The sequence below is a fragment of the Coregonus lavaretus genome (genome assembly GCF_964263955.1).
Source record: "Coregonus lavaretus genome assembly, chromosome: 10".
In the NCBI taxonomy this organism is placed as follows: domain Eukaryota; kingdom Metazoa; phylum Chordata; class Actinopteri; order Salmoniformes; family Salmonidae; genus Coregonus; species Coregonus lavaretus.
In genome coordinates, this window is record NC_139997.1 from 32,981,091 (window position 1) to 33,000,233 (window position 19,143).

At 44.9% G+C, this 19,143-nt stretch overlaps 1 protein-coding gene across 1 annotated transcript in view; it reads left to right on the plus strand.

Moving 5' to 3' along the window:
- LOC311135612 (UV radiation resistance-associated gene protein-like) overlaps window positions 1–19,143 on the plus strand; it is a 152,957-nt gene that overhangs the window by 53,487 nt on the left and 80,327 nt on the right. Inside the window, exons 8-11 of the mRNA XM_084169625.1 lie at window positions 10,028–10,154; window positions 14,986–15,070; window positions 17,440–17,539; window positions 18,047–18,107. Coding sequence (XP_084025751.1) covers window positions 10,028–10,154; window positions 14,986–15,070; window positions 17,440–17,539; window positions 18,047–18,107 — 373 coding nt within the window. The remainder of the gene's footprint in view (window positions 1–10,027; window positions 10,155–14,985; window positions 15,071–17,439; window positions 17,540–18,046; window positions 18,108–19,143) is intronic.

Here is a 19,143-nt window from a genome sequence, read left to right on the forward strand (position 1 = left end):
GATAGTTAGGACTGTAATATAATACCTAACTCTACGCCCCCCTCCCCTACCAACTCCATTGGCTAGTCTGCAGCTGACAAATGAGTGAATAGGTGATGTTGGTGCTCTCTCATCCTCCTCTCCTCGTACAGTACATTTTTGGCAACACATGGATAACCTTTGTTTAACCAGCTAAACAGCTGCTATTAGCAAAAATGTGTTTGGAGTTACATATTTCAGATAATAAGCTATGCTAGTGTTTACACTTCCTCTTCCAATTATAATGTTGGGAGGTTAAAAATAATAAAAAAAACTGTCTGCCAAATCGAATCATTTAAAATGTTGATTACTTCTCCCTGCCATTATCATTCACCTAATGACAAGACAAGACGTGAACATATGATGGGGGTCCATGGGTCTTCGGTTTGCCTGGGCGGAGATCCCTGGGCAAGAAAAGGTTGAAGACCCCTGGTCTGAGAGAAAAGGGCAGAAGCGAGGAAGGTCCAGTCAGGACGAGGCCTCTCCTCTCCTGGCTGTAGTGAGCACTGCTCCAGGCCTTAGAGGGTTCAGCCACAATGCCAGTCCCAGAATGAACCCGTCACAAAGCCCACCCACTTCTATCAGATAACACTTTGCTGCATAACACACTGGTCCTTCACACCAGTTAGTGCGGTGTTGTCTCTCTCGCTTGGCAGTGACCTTAAACCCATTCACGTCCTTGTAGTATATTTAGTACAATATCAAAATGCACCACAGGACACATTCTGTATGGTGTAAATCCATGACATTTGGTGTCGACATAGTTAGTACAAGTGTCTAGACAGGCCACATTGAAGATTTTAAGATTGTCATTATCTATCATACTTCAGCATATGGATTTTGAAATACATTTCAGAATTAAATTGTTTAAAAGCATATAGTATTGTTATTTGACCTGTTCTATTCAACTCATTGTCATTTGTGAACTACAGCCATTTCTGTATCGTACTATATTTAGTCTTTGGACACATTTCATGAATCAGGTCATGTGAATACATGTTCAAATTATATATATATATACAGTGGGGAGAACAAGTATTTGATACACTGCCGATTTTGCAGGTTTTCCTACTTACAAAGCATGTAGAGGTCTGTATTTTCTATCATAGGTACACTTCAACTGTGAGAGACGGAATCTAATACAAAAATCCAGAAAATCACATTGTATGATTTACATTTTATTGCATGACATAAGTATTTTATACATCAGAAAAGCAGAACTTAATATCTGGTACAGAAACCTTTGTGTGCAATTACAGAGATCATACATTTCCTGTAGGTCTTGACCAGGTTTGCACACACTGCAGCAGGGATTTTGGCCCACTCCTCCATACAGATCCTTCAGGTTTCGGGGCTGTCGCTGGGCAATACGGACTTTCAGCTCCCTCCAAATACTTTCTATTGGGTTCAGGTCTGGAGACTGGCTAGGCCACTCCAGGACCTTGAGATGCTTCTTATGGAGCCACTCCTTAGTTGCCCTGGCTGTGTGTTTCGGGTCGTTGTCATGCTGGAAGACCCAGCCACGACCCATCTTCAACGCTCTTACTGAGGGAAGGAGGTTGTTGGCCAAGATCTCGCGATACATGGCCCCATCCATCCTCCCTTCAATACGGTGCAGTCGTCCTGTCCCCTTTGCGGAAAAGCATCCCCAAAGAATGATGTTTCCACCTCCATGCTTCACGGTTGGGATGGTGTTCTTGGGGTTGTACTCATCCTTCTTCTTCCTCCAAACACGGTGAGTGGAGTTTAGACCAGAAAGCTCTATTTTTGTCTCATCAGACCACATGACCTTCTCCCATTCCTCCTCTGGATCATCCAGATGGTCATTGGCAAACTTCAGACGGGCCTGGACATACGCTGGCTTGAGCAGCGGGACCTTGCGTGCGCTGCAGGATTTTAATCCATGACGGCATAGTGTGTTACTAATGGTTTTCTTTGAGACTGTGGTCCCAGCTCTCTTCAGGTCATTGACCAGGTCCTGCCGTGTAGTTCTGGGCTGATCCCTCACCTTCCTCATGATCATTGATGCCCCACGAGGTGAGATCTTGCATGGAGCCCCAGACCGAGGGTGATTGACCGTCATCTTGAACTTCTTCCATTTTCTAATAATTGCACCAACAGTTGTAGCCTTCTCACCAAGCTGCTTGCCTATTGTCCTGTAGCCCATCCCAGCCTTGTGCAGGTCTACAATTTTATCCCTGATGTCCTTACACAGCTCTCTGGTCTTGGCCATTGTGGAGAGGTTGGAGTCTGTTTGATTGAGTGTGTGGACAGGTGTCTTTTATACAGGTAACGAGTTCAAACATGTGCAGTTAATACAGGTAATGAGTGGAGAACAGGAGGGCTTCTTAAAGAAAAACTAACAGGTCTGTGAGAGCCGGAATTCTTACTGGTTGGTAGGTGATCAAATACTTATGTCATGCAATAAAATGCAAATTAATTACTTAAAAATCATACAATGTGATTTTCTGGATTTTTGTTTTAGATTCTGTCTCTCACAGTTGAAGTGTACGTATGATAAAAATTACAGACCTCTACATGCTTTGTAAGTATGAAAACCTGCAAAATCGGCAGTGTATCAAATACTTGTTCTCCCCACTATATATATATATATATATATATATATATATATATATATATATATAAAGAAATCAACACACATTCTCTTTCACACACCCAACCCTAGAGTCCATGAAGTATAAGCAAATCCATTGCAAGTCAATGGAGACTGGAGAGTGAGTCATTTTACAGCGTTTTCCCTCTTTCTCAGATCTTAAACGTGTGGATTTCTTTAGATATTGTTTTAATACAGTGCCTTCAGAAAGTATTCACACCCCTTGACTTTGTCCACATTTTGTTGTTATACAGACTGAATTTGAGATTTTGTGTCACTGGCCTACACACAATACCCCATAATTTCAAAGTGGAATTATGTTTTTCGAAAATGTAACAAATTAATAAAAAATGAAAAGCAGACATTTAATATCCCTTTGAGCATGATGAAGTTATTAATTACACTTTGGATGGTGTATCAATACACCTAGTCACTACAAAGATACAGGTGTCCTTCCTAACTCAGTTGCCGGAGAGGAAGGAAACCTCTCTGGGATTTCGCCAATGTTGACTTAAAAAAAGTTAGAGTTTAATGGCTGTGATAGGAGAAAACAGAGGATGGATCAACAACATTGTATGTAGTTACTCCACAATACTAACCTAAATGTCAGAGTGAAAAGCAGGAAACCTGTACAGAATTAAAATATTCCAAAACATGCATCCTGTTTGCAACCAGGCACTAAAGTAAAACTGCAAAGAAAATTGCAAAGAAATGAACTTTATGTCCTGAATATAAAGTGTTATGTTTGGGGCAAATCCAACACATCCCTGAGTACCACTCTTCATATTTTCAAGCATGGTGGTGGCTGCATCATGTTATGGGTATGCTTGTCATCGGCAAGGACTATGGAGTTTTTTTAGGATAAAAAGAAACGGAATAGAGCTAAGCATAGGCAAAATCCTAGAGGAAAACCTGGTTGTCTGCTTTTCAACAGACACTGGGAGACAAATATACACTGGAGTTGCTTATCAAGACGTTATTGAATGTTCCTGAGTGGCTTAGTTACAGTTTTGACTGAAATCGGCTTGAAAATCTATGGCAAGACTTGAAAGTGGCTGTCTAGCAATGATCAACAACCAACTTGAGAGAACTTTATTTTTATAATAAATTTAATCCATTTTGAATTCAGGCTGTAACACAACAAAATGTGGAATAAGTGAAGGGGTATGAATACTTTCTGAAGGCACTGTATTGGTCCAGACAATTATTAAGATTTGAACATGTTGAAGATATGAGAAAGAGAGAGAACACTGTAAAATGACTCACTCTCCAGTCTCCATTGAATTTGCATATACTGCATATAATCTAGGGGTGTGTGAGAGCGAGAGAGAGTGTGTGTATTTCTTTAGATATTGTTTATATACAGTGCATTCGGAAATTATTCAGACCCCTTGACTTTTGCTCAACATATGTGGGAACTCCTTCAAGATTGTTGCAAAAGCATTCCTCATGAGCTGGTTGAGAGAATGCCAAGAGTGTGCAAAGCTGTCATCAAGGCAAAGGGTGGCATTCTCTCAACCAGCTTCACCTGGAATGCTTTTCCAACAGTCTTGAAGGAGTTCCCACATATGCTGAGCACTTGTTGGCTGCTTTTCCTTCACTCTGCGGTCCAACTCATCCCAAACCATCTCCATGCTTCACGGTGGGAACCACACATGCGGAGATCATCCGTTCACCTACTATGTGTCTCACAAAGCCACGGCGGTTGGAACCAAAAATCTCACATTTGGACTCATCAGACCAAAGGACAGATTTCCACCGGTCTAATGTCCATTTCTCGTGTTTCTTGGTGCAAGCAAGTCTCTTCTTCTTATTGGTGTCCTTTAGTAGTGGTTTCTTTGCAGCAATTCGACCATGAAGGCCTGATTCACGCTGTCTCCTCTGAATAGTTGATGTTGAGATGTGTCTGTTACTTGAACTCTGTGAAGCATTTATCTGGCCTGCAATTTCTGAGGCTGGTAACTCTAATAAACTTATCCTCTGCAGCAGAGGTAACTCTGGGTCTTCCTTTCCTGTGGCGGTCCTCATGAGAGCCAGTTTCATCATAGCGCTTGATGGTTTTCAAAGTCCTTGAAATGTTCCGTATTGACTGACCTTCATGTCTTAAAGTAATGATGGACTGTCGTTTCCCTTTGCTTATTTGAGCTGTTCTTGTCATAATATGGACTTGGTCTTTTACCAAATAGGGCTATCTTCTGTATACCACCCCTACCTTGTCACATCACAACTGATTGGCTCAAAACAGAGCATATGAGCGGAGTGGAGCGGTGAGAATCTCAGCTCCTCGCTCACGGAGCTGTTCACCCCTCCGCTCCCCCCGCTCAAAGCCACATCAGGCCAGTCCGCTCATTATCGCTCAGCGCTCAACGAAGTTTGCATCGCGCTCCACTCAAATCGCCCGCTCGCTCGCTCCAAAAAAGGAAAAAAATCTGCATGTATTTCACTTTTAGCTTAAACCACAGCCTTACCTCCCAAAGAACTAAAGAGCAACGACAACATTTTCCAAATAGAAATGTTTTATTTCAAATTACAAACTAGGCCTAGCCTATGTAAGAAGGAATATACACAAAAAGTCCTGTAAAATTAAACGAATCAATGGGCCTAATTATATAAATAAAAATATACAGGCTATACATCAAAGTTTTAAAAGTAAATTAACTATTAGGCCAAAATTCTGATAACTGAACTTTTGCGCAGCTTGCACGTGGATTAAAATTTAAAATTGTCTTATATCCATTGTCAAACTTTAAAATAAAATGTAAAAAAAATGAATTGCTTTCCTTATCTACAGTTCTTTTGAGTTCACCTTCAAGAACACAAGTTTGGCCAATGTCTGAGGCTTCAGACTCATGCGGTGGTTTCTTGACAGCAGGCCAGCAGCGGAGAAAACCCTCTCTGCGCTCGCAGACCCGCTTGGGATGCTGAACACAATGCGAGCTACTTTAGCCAGGCGGGGAAAAGACGTGGAGTTTTCTTTCCAAAATCGAATAACATCTGCGTCTGGGTTCTGTCTCGGGGATGAGAGGTAATTTTCGACTTCACCTTTGGCGTCTCCGGTTATGCGTAGCTGCTCGCTGAAGTATGACCCGAACAGGCGAGCTCTTTTTGGTTCAGGCTCGGGATTCAGGTCAGCGGCGGGTGGGGTGTCTGTCTCGTGTGTCCCGCTGGGAGCATTCATTTCCTCAACTTCTTTTATGAGGAGGTCGCGGATCTCCCCGAGTTTGTTGCATACAGACTCATCTCGGATTATCCATTCTGTCTTGAAACGGGGATCTAACACTGATGCTAAAATGAGATGTTTATCAGTATAGTATATTCCATAACGAATTGACACGTTGTTTGCCAATGTTTCTGCAAAAGCAGCGATGCCCATTGGAAGTGCAGCGTGAGTGTAATCGGTGAGCAGGGATTTGATTTCTGTGACAGCAGGGAGGATCATCCCCAGGTTCCCCAGCTCCTTCTGCATTTTGTCTGTGAGGTCTGCTAGTGGTGTCAGCACACTGACAAGGTGCGTCAGCTGCTGTACTTGATTCAGGGTGATGTTAGCAACATTAGACTTGAGTTTGTTTTGCCATAACGGGTCTTTTTGGAACAACCGGATTAACGACTGAATCATCCGCAGCTGGCTGCTCCATCGAGTGGCGCAGGCATTTGTGGGGCGGACACCTAATTGGTCGGTTTCCTCTGTGTTCAGGGTGCTCTTGCGTACACTTTTCACCAGGTGCCCGACTTTCACTAACAGCCTATTAATGTTGTCGTGCTCGTTAATGGCGTCTTTGATCGCCAGCTGAAGCATGTGAATGGGGCATCTCAGATGTAAATTTGACACAGTAAAGTACTGATTTATCATAGTTTCTACATTAGAGGTTATCACTTCCACATGGACTTGCGAGGGCGCAGGTGGTCCCTCATCCTCCTCTTCATGTTCTGCACTGCTGCTGGCATCCGCGGTCACTTCACCCTCCGCCTCCTCTTCAGTGCCAGGGAGGAGGTTAAATGCCTTGATCATGTTGCTGGCACTGTCAGTGACGACCCGAATCACACGTCGTTGCACGTTCCAATATTTCAGTACACTTTCATACTTTTGGTAAATACGATCTGCGGTATGGTGCCCCTGTATGTGCTCACAGCCCAACAAAACCGTGTGCCCCCGGAACGTCCCATCAATGAAACTGGCCACGATGCCAAGGAAGCTGTGCCCTCTTCTACTGGTCCAAATGTCCGCAGACAGAACGAGCCCATCACCATTTTGCAGTAGGTCTTGCAGTTTGGCTTCCATCTCTTCCAGGGCATGTGGCATGAGTGTGTCCCGTACGGTGTTGTAGCATGGGGGGGTGTAGCCCGGTTGAGCTGCGCTGGCGAAGTGTTGCATCCCTTCGCGTTCTCCTTTACTCAGTGGTTCATAGTCCATGTAAATCATTTTTAAAAATGCTACATCCAGCTCTCTTTTTCTCTCCCTTGTTATGGTTGGGCCTTTGCGTGCAGTGAAGAAACTTTTGAATTCCTCAACCCTTTTCTCTTGTTGCTGCTGCTGCTCCTCTTGCTCTATAAAATACAAATTCATGGACGACACAAATTAAATTAAACAAACCATATATTAGGCCTACTTTGAATGACAAAACAAATTTGTTTGAATATTAGGCTATATTTACTTTACACTTTTGTTACAAGTTACCCTATTCAACTTGCTAACCTTTTGCTTTCTTCCCAGCGTGTTCACGTAGCACACTTTCGTGTTTTCGAGAGATGTGTCTTTTTAGATTCCAAAATGAATCTTTACTGACTGAAACGATGTCACCACATTCTTTTTCTTGAACCACATTATCATTGTTAGTTAGTTTTATATTAATAGTACACCTGTATGACTTCTCATTTTCCTTTTTGAAGTACTTGGTGAACTCCATTATTGAGCCGAGTTTTGACTGAAAATAGTCTACTGTTGATGACTGTGCAAGACACAGATGGATTCTGGGTCAGGCTTGAGCATGCTTCAGACTCGTGGTGTGAGCAGAGCGAAATTGGAGCGGGACATAGGGCGACGCTCTGTCCTTTTAAAAATGCCGCTCTGCGCTCTGTCCAAAATCCGTCCGCTCGCGCTCCCCGCTCGCTCCCGCTCCACTCCGCTCACATGCTCTGGCTCAAAAGCATTAAGAAGGAAAGAAATTCCACATATTAACTTTTAAGAAGGCACACCTGTTAATTGAAATGCATTCCAGGTTACTACCTCATGAAGCTGGTTGAGCGAATGCCAAGAGTGTGCAAAGCTGTCATCAAGGCAAAGGGTGGCTACTTTGAAGAATCTCAAATATAAAATATATTTTGATTTGTTTAACACTTTTTTGGTTACTACATGATTCCATATGTGTTATTTCATAGTTTTGATGTCTTCACTATTATTCTATGTAGACAATAGTAAAATTAAAGAAAAACCCTTGAATGAGTAGGTGTGTCCAAACTTTTGACTGGTACTGTATACATACTTTTGGTCATGTAGTGTGTATATATATGTAGTGTGTGTATGCAGTACCAGTGTGTGTGTGTGTGTGTGTGTGTGTGTGTGTGTGTGTGTGTGTGTGTGTGTGTATATATATCGTCAAACATCTCATTCCAAAATCATGGGTATTAATATGGAGTTGGTCCCCCTTTTGCTGCTATAACAGCCTCCACTCTTCTGGGAAGGCTTTCCACTAGATGTTGGAACATTGCTGCAGGGTCTTCCATTCAGCCACAAGAGCATTAGTGAGGTCGGGCACTGATGTTGGGCAATTAGGCCTGCTTCACAGTCGGCGTTCCAATTAATCTCAAAGGTGTTTGATGGGGTTGAGGTCAGGGCTCTGTGCTGGCCAGTCAAGTTCTTACACACCGATCTCAACAAACTATTTCTGAATGGACCTCACTTTGTGCACGGGGGCATTGTCATGCTGAAACAGGAAAGGGCCTTCCCCAAACTGTCGCCACAAAGTTGGAAGCACAGAATCGCTAGAATGTCATTGTATGCTGTAGCGTTAAGATTTCCCTACACTGGAACTAGGTGGCGTAGCACGAACCATGAAAAACAGCCCCAGGCCATTATTCCTCCTCTGCCAAACTTTACAGTTGACACTATGCATTGGGACAGGTAGCATTCTCCTGGCATCCGCCAAACCCAGATTCGTCCGTCGGACTGCCAGATGGTGAAGTGTGATTCAGCACTCCAGAGAACGCTTTGCCACTGCAGAGTCCAATGGCGGCAAGCTTTACACCGCTCCAGCCGACACTTGGCATTGCGCGTGGTGATCTTAGGCTTGTGTGCGGCTGCTTGGCCATGGAAACCCATTTCATCAAGCTCCAGACGAACAGTTCTTGTGCTGACATTGCTTCTAGTGGCAGTTTGGAACTCGGTAGTGAGTGTTGCAATCGAGGACAGACGGTTTTTACGCGCTTCAGCACTCTGCGGTCCCGTTCTGTGAGCTTGTGTGGCCTAAAACTTCGCGTCTGAGCCGTTGTTTCTCCTAGACGTTTCCACTTCACAATAACAGCACTTACAGTTGACCGGGGCAGCTCTAGCAGGGCAGAAATTTGACAAACTGACTTGTTGGAAAGGTGGCATCCTATGACGGTGCCAAGTTGAAAGTCACTAAGCTCTACAGTAAGGCCATTCTACTGCCAATGTTTGTCAATGGAGATTGCATGTCTGTGTGCTCGATTTTATACACCTGTCAGCAACGGATGTGGCTGAAATAGCCGAATCCACTAATTTGAAGGGGTGTCCACATACTTTTGTGTATATACCAAATATTATTAAGATCTGATAATTTGAACATGTATTCACATGACTTGATTCCTGAAATGTGTCCAAAGACTAAATATAGTACAATATCAAAAACTCTCATTGTAGAGAAACACTTTGGCCAATTAAAAAAGTATTTATTCTGATTTGTCAATCAGTAAGCTCAGAGAACAAGTGTACCAAAGGAAATTATAAATTTCCGTTATGGACATGAAGGGGTTAACTCACTTTTGCCCTCTGCATGAGGATCTCCAATTCCTCTCGTGAGGGCTTTTGGAGGGGTTCTTTCGAAAGAGCTTGTTTGAGGCCCCAATTGTCTTCATCCATCCAGTATTGACAGTCAGTGTCTTTTGGGTTAGGAGAGGCGTATTGAATTAGTTTGTAATGGGATTGGCCCTAGATTGTGTGTCTTGTTCTGAGGGACCTAATGGGGATATGGTGGTGAGCTGGAATAATGAAAAGCACTTACTGTGGTGAAAAGTATTCTCTTTCTTTTTCTTTCTTTCTCACACTCTCTCTGTTTATTCTTCATTTTCTCCTCTCCACCTTTCTCTCTCTCTCTCTCTCTCTCTCTCTCTCTCTCTCTCTCTCTCTCTCTCCTTTCTTTGCTCTCTCTCTCTCTGCAGAAGAAGGCGCGGGAGTGTATGCAGCTGCGTCTAGGGATACTACGAGGTGAGCTGGAGAGACAGAGGAAAGTGCTGGGCCGGGAGACAGACCTGCGGCAGAAGGAGAGAGCACAGCTTCAGAAGAAAGGTAAAGGGTATTTGGAGTTACAGACACAATAGACTGGGATTTCCAAGCCACGAGATATTACAATTTTAAATAGCAGACATTGTGGGGACTGGGGTCCATATGAGATTGTACTCCTAATATGTACCTTACACTGGGGTTGTCCTAAACGGCACCCTAGTATTCCCTATATAGTGCACTACCTTTGACACAGCCTACGAGACTGGTATACTGACGGTCAGCCAACTGCCGTTCTTGGACTACTGTATTTTACTGCATGTTCCACTCCAGACCATTACAGTACACTAGAGTACAGTACAACATCTCACACACAGGAAACCTCTTTCACTGTTGACTGGCTGGAGTCTCTGAGTCACTCCACTAGTGACAGTTTTTCCCCTGGCTGTGCGACACTCTCAGACAGAGACTTTTCTGTGTCGGCCAGCCAGATTGTCCTTCCAGGGCCGGTAAAGTCGTTGAGTCAATTATATGGGTTCAATAACAGAATAACTGCTGGCTCTATCATGTCTGGGATGGGTGGGTTTGTTTTACTGGCAAGTTTACTGCTGCATATCCGTTATGTCCGCAGGGAAATAAAAAACCTAGCAGAGTTCATATTCAACACCCACCGTGATGGGCACTTACAGACAGGTTCACACATGTGCATGCACATGCACACGTAATAGATCATACAGTACAGTACATACATACTTGTATGGCATTCATATTAATGTCTTGGCCCAGATACAGGTGGCTTAGATCATTAAAACTAGTGAATCACATCTTTTAAGTACTTACACAGCTGTCCTGTACGTAGTATAGGCATTCATTCATTCTGTGACTGTGAGGTGTGTTATCAACCTTTCATAAAAAATGGCACCCGCTAGTCATAGGAGGAATATGAGCAAACAGGGAAGGCACATCAAATGAGCTTCCAGTCGTTTTGAGAGGTCATGTCTCGGATGGACCTGGGACCAGATCAGGTTGACCCTCCACTCCTTGTGTCCGAGTGATTTTCAAAGCTTTCGCTTCTGACAGACCCATCCGTCTCCCTCTCTCTGTCTTCCGCACTCCGTCTCCCTCCCTCCTTCTACCTCTCCTGTTTTCTCTGACCAGTCTGTTAGTGTATTTGTTTAACAGCAGGGTGGGGTGGGCAGTGTTGGTTAACAGCAGGGTATGGTAGGGTGTGTTCAAAGAGGACTGGGGGGGACTAAGGCTGTGATGGATCCAGGTTTTGTGTTTGGCCAAGGCGCAGGACGCCATGCTGGCTTGGTTCTCCCTAAGATGACTTCTGTTAATGATTTGACTGGTTGTCTGCACTGCAGACCATCATCCGCACTGCAGCCCATCATCCCTGCACACACTGTGTTCATACCCTCCAGGCTCACACACAGTAGGCCACACACAGTAGGCCACACACACACACACACACACACACACACACTACTAGGAGGGGTCAGGGTAAGGTTGTCTTTGTGTCCCCGTCCTGACAAATGACCCTTAATCCTCTGTCACCACTCAGACCACTGCTGGATGGAATTCTTGCAGGCTCAGATTAAGAATGTCCTTTGTGAAGAGAGGACGTGTGTTTATTTAAAGAGAGAAGGAAAAGTACCTGGTAGTGGACAAGATCAGGTTAGGTATGTATGGTTTCTACAGCAAGAGACCTGGTCACCTGACTCACCTCAGTGAACAACGAGGGCCAGAGTCTCTGATCTCTTCCCACGTCCCCCCCATGCTGCCCACGTGGCTAGATCACATTGAGCTTTACTGAAACACAGTCTGGGAATGCAGCCTTTAGGATCATATCACATTTGCTCTGTCTGTTTCCGGTCCTCATTCCTTTCTGTGAAATGACTGTTTTTCAGACGATCCCCTTTACTGTAAAAACAAATGGGGGTCAAACCCAAATATACAGCACCTACAGGGGTGTTTGTGTGAGGGTGCAGGCATGTGAGGAATGCTATGAAGCTGGCAGACGCCCGCAGGCTCTCTGTGTGTGTGTGTGTTTGTGTGTGTGTTTGTGTGTGTGTGTGTGTGTGTGTGTGTGTGTGTGTGTGTGTGTGTGTGTGTGTGTGTGTGTGTGTGTGTGTGTGTGTGTGTGTGAGAGTGCTACACTTAGCCACCCCTGACAGTGTGTGAACTTCCAGCTGATAGGACAGCACCAGGGCCAGTGATCATCTTGATGACAGGTTAACGACTGGCTGTACAATGGCCGCTGATTTGCTATGATGGTGGACTGCATCCCTGTGTGTGTTTGTGTGCATGCGTATGCGTGTGAATGCCTGTGTTTGTGTATGCATGTGTAAGAGGACTGAGGAGAGCTGTGATTCTTCACCGAGACAAAGCCCAGAGAAGACGGAGCATTATTTTAACCTTAACCCCCACAGCCTTCTGCTTAATGTACAGTCATGGCGTCAACAATACTCTTCCTCTGGTTCGCTTTTTTCTTGTCACAATTTCCTCTCGCCTAATATTCCCCTCTACCACCTTGAGCAGACGTTATAAATTAGGACAGTAAAAAGTCTTTATCGTGGTTATTAACAGTTATTTTCACTCTCTGCCACGGCACCGAGGCGAATGAAGGCCAATAAACGTCAGTGGCGGAGTTAGTTACCTAGAGTTAAGAGTCAGGGTTTATAAAGTGGCGAGAGATGTGGGGGTATCTATCACATCAACACACTGGACAGCTCAGCACTCTTGTCCCCACATTAAACCTATCACCATTACACCCACAGTCACCAGTTCCCTCAGCTGCATAGTGGCCGTGAGTGAGTGAGGGCGAGAGAGGGAGACTGTCTTACTAATGAGTGATAGAGTGGTATTACTGGTCTGGACATGGGCCTAGAGGAGTTATAATAGGAACAACTAGAGAGACCTTTCTCACTGTCATTCATTTTCTTTCTCCCTCTACCCTCTTTGTTCTCCCACACGGAGAGTGTTGGAGAACAAGATGTTCTTCTCAGGCCTTTCATCAGGACAGAAGAGAGGAGAGCAGGATGGAGAGAACATCGCAGGGCCCTAGAAAAGGGAAAGAAAAGGAAAGGAGGTCTTATTAAAGGGCAGACATCCTATGATGTTTCATGGCTTTCTGTCTCTAACCAACACGGGTCACAGGACAGTCACTTCCTCCATCGTTACACAGTAACACACCCTGTCCTTGTTTCATGTTTTTATCCCCTTCTACCTCCAGCTTTCCTTTGCTCTCCCTCCCTTCCACTTTCTCTCTTTTCTCTCTCTCCCTCTCCTCTCTCACTCTCTATTTCGCTTTCCTTTCTACTGAGATGGAAAGAGGTAGCTCTTTATACGAGGGCGTGTGGCCGTTTTTCCACTCATGACATGGAGGTAGTGAAGGTGGATATGATTATTTTGTCTCTGAGGAGAGAACACAACAACATTGGAGGGCGATGAAAGAATAACATCTCTAAAGCTGTGTGACGTAGCCAAACATGGCACTGCAGCGTAGCCTTCCACACACACACACACACACACACACACACACACACACACACACACACACACACACACACACACACACACACACACACACTCACACTCACACTCACACTCACACTCACACTCACACACACACACACACACTCACACATGTTTTTACACACACACACACACACACACACACGTGTCTCCATTTGTTTTAGTTTGGCGGCAGAGGCTTTGATGCGACGGGGATGGAGGGATGGAGGGAGGGGGGGTTAGTAGTGGCGGTTACATAAAAGCCAGGGTGAGCTCAGGGCCTATGCAGGTGAAGGGGACCCAACCTTTTGAACGCTGTTTTCGAGACATGGTTTAAACCAGAAGGGCTGACTAATCTGCCCAGTCCCAAACAGTATCTTTCTCGTCATCCCTAATCTGATGAAGATTTGGCCCTGGCACCCGAACCTACCCTTCTCTCTTCCTCCTTGCACCCCCCCTCTATCCTCCCCTCCACTCCTACTTTGGTCTTCCTGTCTGGGCAGACCAGCTTTGACAGGTAACATGCAGTGGAAGAGAAGTTCAGTTAAACCAGCTGGGTTTTAAATTGTGTGTAAAGACGAGTGTGTATTGGAGCCACTCTATCTGTTCTCTATTCAGCTTGTCAACAGCGAGGTACATGAGATGGGATGGTTGGGAGGAAGTTGGGGTTGGTATTGATGCCTGATAGCCAGATCTTGGGCCATATTTGTTCAGGTAAAGATGTTTATGCCTTTTGAATGTGTTACTGAACATACTGTACCAAAGTCAAGTGTTTTCTATTAACACACAAAACAATGTTTGTTCATTTAGTCAAAAACTCTTTGTCCCATCGTACATTGTGCACAGGTGCAGAGTTGGAACTGTGGTTTTAATATGCCTAGCTACATCCGTATCAGTGTTTAAATTTGTAATCACACTTCCTTATCTAAATGCTTCTATTTATTTGACTTCATTTGACTTCAAAAGTCAAACAAATCCTGCCATCATTATTCATGTGTAGTGGTTTTATGTGGTGTGTGTCGGAAGGAAAAGTTTTTTTCCCCTGATCAATGTAACCGTGTGATGTTACCAGTGTTTAATGTGGTTGGCATTAGACCAAGAAACACGCCCAGACACCTGTGTAAATTTACCAGAACAGAACACACCTGGTAATTTACCACCTCATTCTCTCTCTCTCTCTCTCTCTCTCTCTCTCTCTCTCTCTCTCTCTCTCTCTCTCTCTCTCTCTCTCTCTCTCTCTCTCTCTCTCTCTCTCTCTCTCTCTCTCTCTCTCTCTCTCTCTCTCTCTCTCTCTCTCTCTCTCTCTCTCTCTCTCTCTCTCTCTCTCTCTCTCTCTCTCTCTCTCTCTCTCTCTCTCTCATCCCCCCTTATCTCTCCCTAGAGGAAGCATTCTCCACCAAACACCAGAGTCTGGGGATGGAGAGGGAGTCGTTAACAGAGCAGCAGAAAGAATGCACTGCCAAAAGGTACGTGTCAACCTGTAATTGAAGCATTTATTTATTCACGCGCACACACACACACGCTCCATCCCGTTGGTTCTCTACGCCATCTGCTAGAAATTACCCAGACCCCACAGAATGGTGTGTTCAAATATGCTGTCAATTGTTCTAAATCCTGTGGAGAGATTACATTCTGCTTACAAAGAGGGGTGTTGGCTCGGTGCTGCCTATTTGTAGTTTTAGCCTGAGAGAGAGTAAGCAGATTGTGTCAAAGACCAGTCTGATGTGTTTGTCTTGGCCTGCAGGGGTGCACCCTGGATACAGAGTTAGTTTGGCTGGGTACCTGGCAGTGATGGGGTCAAGGCAGAGCAGAAGCAACAGCACAGCACAGCACTGCTACAGTATACACACTAGCTATAGCTGGCCGGGCAGAGAAACCCACCAACGCATCATGTAACCAGGGAAATTTACTTTGACATTCATGCATCTGCCTAACATCCACTCCTGGAAAAAAAGTGTATTTAAAGTTCATTGGGTGAAAAAAAACGTATTTGTTAGGGAGAGTTGCTGAGTTCATGTAATAACCAGGTTCCTGTAAATGTGTCTGCCTTTGATGGTGTGGGTTTGATGTGGGGATTGTCTTGCATCTGGGCTTAACCAGAACAGATAAGAGAAAGCCTGCTGTACTGAGATGTGAGGTTTCTATGGCGGTTTCTATGAAGGAAGGGTCAGATCAAATGATTGACATGGTAATCATCTGGATCTTCTGAGCCTACAAAGCCACCACAGTAAGACCAGAGATTTTCAACTGTATAATGGTAAGGGCCAAGGCAGGCAGCCGACCAAAGGCAGAGCAGAATGGAGGGGGCGAGGAGCATGGAGGAAAGGCTGTTCATATCCAATGATCATTTTCTCCCCAACACCTTTTCATCTGTCTGAATTGATGGGCCATTATCCACAAAACTGTACTCCCCAAGTGCTGGTTTAAATTGTTGAATGGGACACGCACACATAGTCAAACATGTGCACACACAATGTACACATAGGCCATACTGTGTATATATAACACACAACCACACACACACACACACACACACACACTTTTGAGTTCTCTGACTTGTCTGAAGTCAGACTCCAGTAGCCGTCAAGAGGTGGACATAAGAAAGCAAACATTATTCCAGACGTTTCCCCTTCTCACCTAGGCAGGTCAGGCTCATTGGTTGTCCCCCCCGCCAAGTCTGCTAATGGAACAGCTCAGAGCTGGTCTAAGGGGCCTGTGGTGATTTTTGGACCTGTCCCGGGGGGGGGGGACCCATGATTTAATTAGGCAGTTATGATAATTGAGTTGCTCTTACAATTACTGTGGAGATGATTCAGAGCTGAGCCATTAGGTCTCTCTCATCCAGGCCTGGGCCAAGACATACACACCCTTGCTGTTCTCTTCAACCTCAGTCTCCCATTAACGCACCGTCACCCCTCATTACTAACGTACACCCTACCTACACCCTTATTTTCTCTCTCTCTCTCTCTCTCTCTCTCTCGCTCTCTCTCTCTCTCTCTCTCTCTCTCTCTCTCCAGCTGAGATGTCAGGTCTCGCCTCACGTCTTTCCCCATCCCCTCTATTGTTATTTTTCTCTCACCTGTTATTCATATACACTGAGTATACCAAATATTAAGAACACCTTCCATGGACTCTACAAGGTGTCGAAAGCGTTCCACAGGGATGCTGGCCCATGTTGACTCCAATTCTTCCCACAGTTGTGTCAAGTTGGCTGGATGTCCTTTTTTGATACACACAGGAAACTGTTGAGCGTGAAAAACCCAGCAGCGTTGCGGTTCCTGACACTCTCAAACCGGTGCGCCTGGCACCTACTACCATACCGCGTTCAAAGGCACTTCAATCTTTTGTCTTGCCTAGGAACCCTCTGAATGGCACACATACTGTACGCAATCCATGTCTCAATTGTCTCAAGGCTTAAAAATCCATAATGAACCCGTCTCCTCCCCTTCATGTACACTGATTGAAGTGGATTTAACAAGTGACATTAATAAGGGATCATAGCTTTCACCTGGATTCACCTGGTCAGTCTATGTCATGGAAAGAGCAGGTGTTCCTAATGTTTTGTACACTCAGTGTATATTACGGTACTGTAGAGTGCCTTCCCCCGGTCTCTCTCGCCATCCCCCCTTTCTCCTCTTCGTCACCTCCTCATCTCTCCCTTACACCCGTTTTCCGTCATTTCCCCCTTTCTATCCTCCTGCCTCTCTATATCCCTGTCTCCAGTCCTCCCTCTGTTCTCTTCCTCCTCCTCTGTTACTGTCCTCTTTGTGTTGCTCAGTGAGTCTGACTGAGTCATCAAGTGACCGTGTGACGGTCTCTGTGTCTGTCTCCCCAGAGAACTGTTTCTCAAGTCCAATGCTCAGCTCACCTTCCGCTGTCGTCAGCTCCTCTCTGAGCTCTCCTACATCTACCCCATCGACGTGGTCACCACACCCGTGAGTAACCTCCTCCTGAGTAGCACACACACACACACACACACACACACACACACACACACACACACACACAGACACACACACTCCTCCTACAGTCATGTCTGGTGTCACACTAGAAATTAGCCTAGTCCCATATACTACACAGTATGGGCTGTAGTCAGCTCTATGGCATGACAACTATGGAGAACAAGAGAGAAAGCCTTGAGTGAGAGAAGAGAAAAGCTTGAGAAGAAATGCTTTCTCAGCCCTTTGGACTCTTTGGAGTGGCCAACCACTTACATTCCCTGTGTTTTGAAATCAGTTAAAGTTTCAATCTGAAATGTTCTGCGACGGAGCTGAACAGCTTAAATACTCAGTGGTCATTAAAATACCATTTCTAAGGAGAGAGTCCTCTTTGCTCCCGAAGCTTTTCCCTTTCCTCTCTATGTTTTCTCTCTTGTTTTCTGAATATGGTATTGTTGCTTCTTGGATTCTCATCCTCATAAAACTCGTTTAATTTCCCTGCAGGCTAATCAGTCCGATTATGTCATCTGTGGAGTGAAGCTTCCCAACTCTGAGGATTTCCAAGGTAACGTATCTATTTCAACGGGAAACGGAAGGGTTTGGAGTGACACAGAGACACGCATAAAACAGGGCGCATCTGCTTCCTTTTATTGAAGGTTCAAACTGACCTCTCTTTTGGTTCTACATCACCATCTACATATAATAAGTGTGAGCCAGTACTCCATCTCAGAGGTTCCATGGATCCGTCTAAGCAGATGCTCTAATCCTCTCCTGTAATAGAGACACTATGGTTGAGTCCCAAATGGCACCCTATTCCCTATATATAGTGCAGTACCATTTTTATGGGCACTATATAGGGAATGGGAAAAGAGTGCAAGTTGGGATGCAGAATAATATCTGCTCTGAGGTACAATGAGTGTTTTATAAGTAGTGGCTGGTGGAGGAAACTCTGTGTAAGACAGTGTATGGGCTAGATTAAATACCTTGATACAGAGTCAGTAGTTACACCAGAAAGGTTTCACCATACTCCCTGGTAGCAACCTTTTGTTAATGGAAGCTGGTCCAGGACCTACAGAGTGCTCCCCATCATCCAAGAATGTGGAAATTGCTTCCTGTGTATTTGACCTCAGGAGTCTGTGGTTTCTGCTGCCTAGCTACTTTATAAGGACCAGACCCATGGGTGAGAGGGACTGGGAGGTAGTGAATGGATGAGACTGAAAAAGGGACATTCTGAGTTTCAGTCACACCACTCTGCTGGTCTGTTAGTTCAGCCCACCATTTCTGCATATGTATGCATGCAGAATAGGATCATCTGCAAAGTACTGTATGTCAGAAGTCTGTCTCATTTACTGTGGGTGTGTTCAAAGGCAGCAGATGAGGATTTCGCGTTGTGTGTGTGTGTGTGCGTTTACACGGCAGAGGTCTGAATAAGATGATATAATTCAAGAGGGGCTTACATTTGGAAAGTGTTATTAATCTAATTCCCTCCATGTCGCACCCGTATGTGTTGTGGAAAATCTGATTTGGCTTTCTCAGTCAGGGAAGCACGACTTCAAAGACAGGGGGAAGTGGAGTTGAGGTATGGGGACTAATGGGAGCCA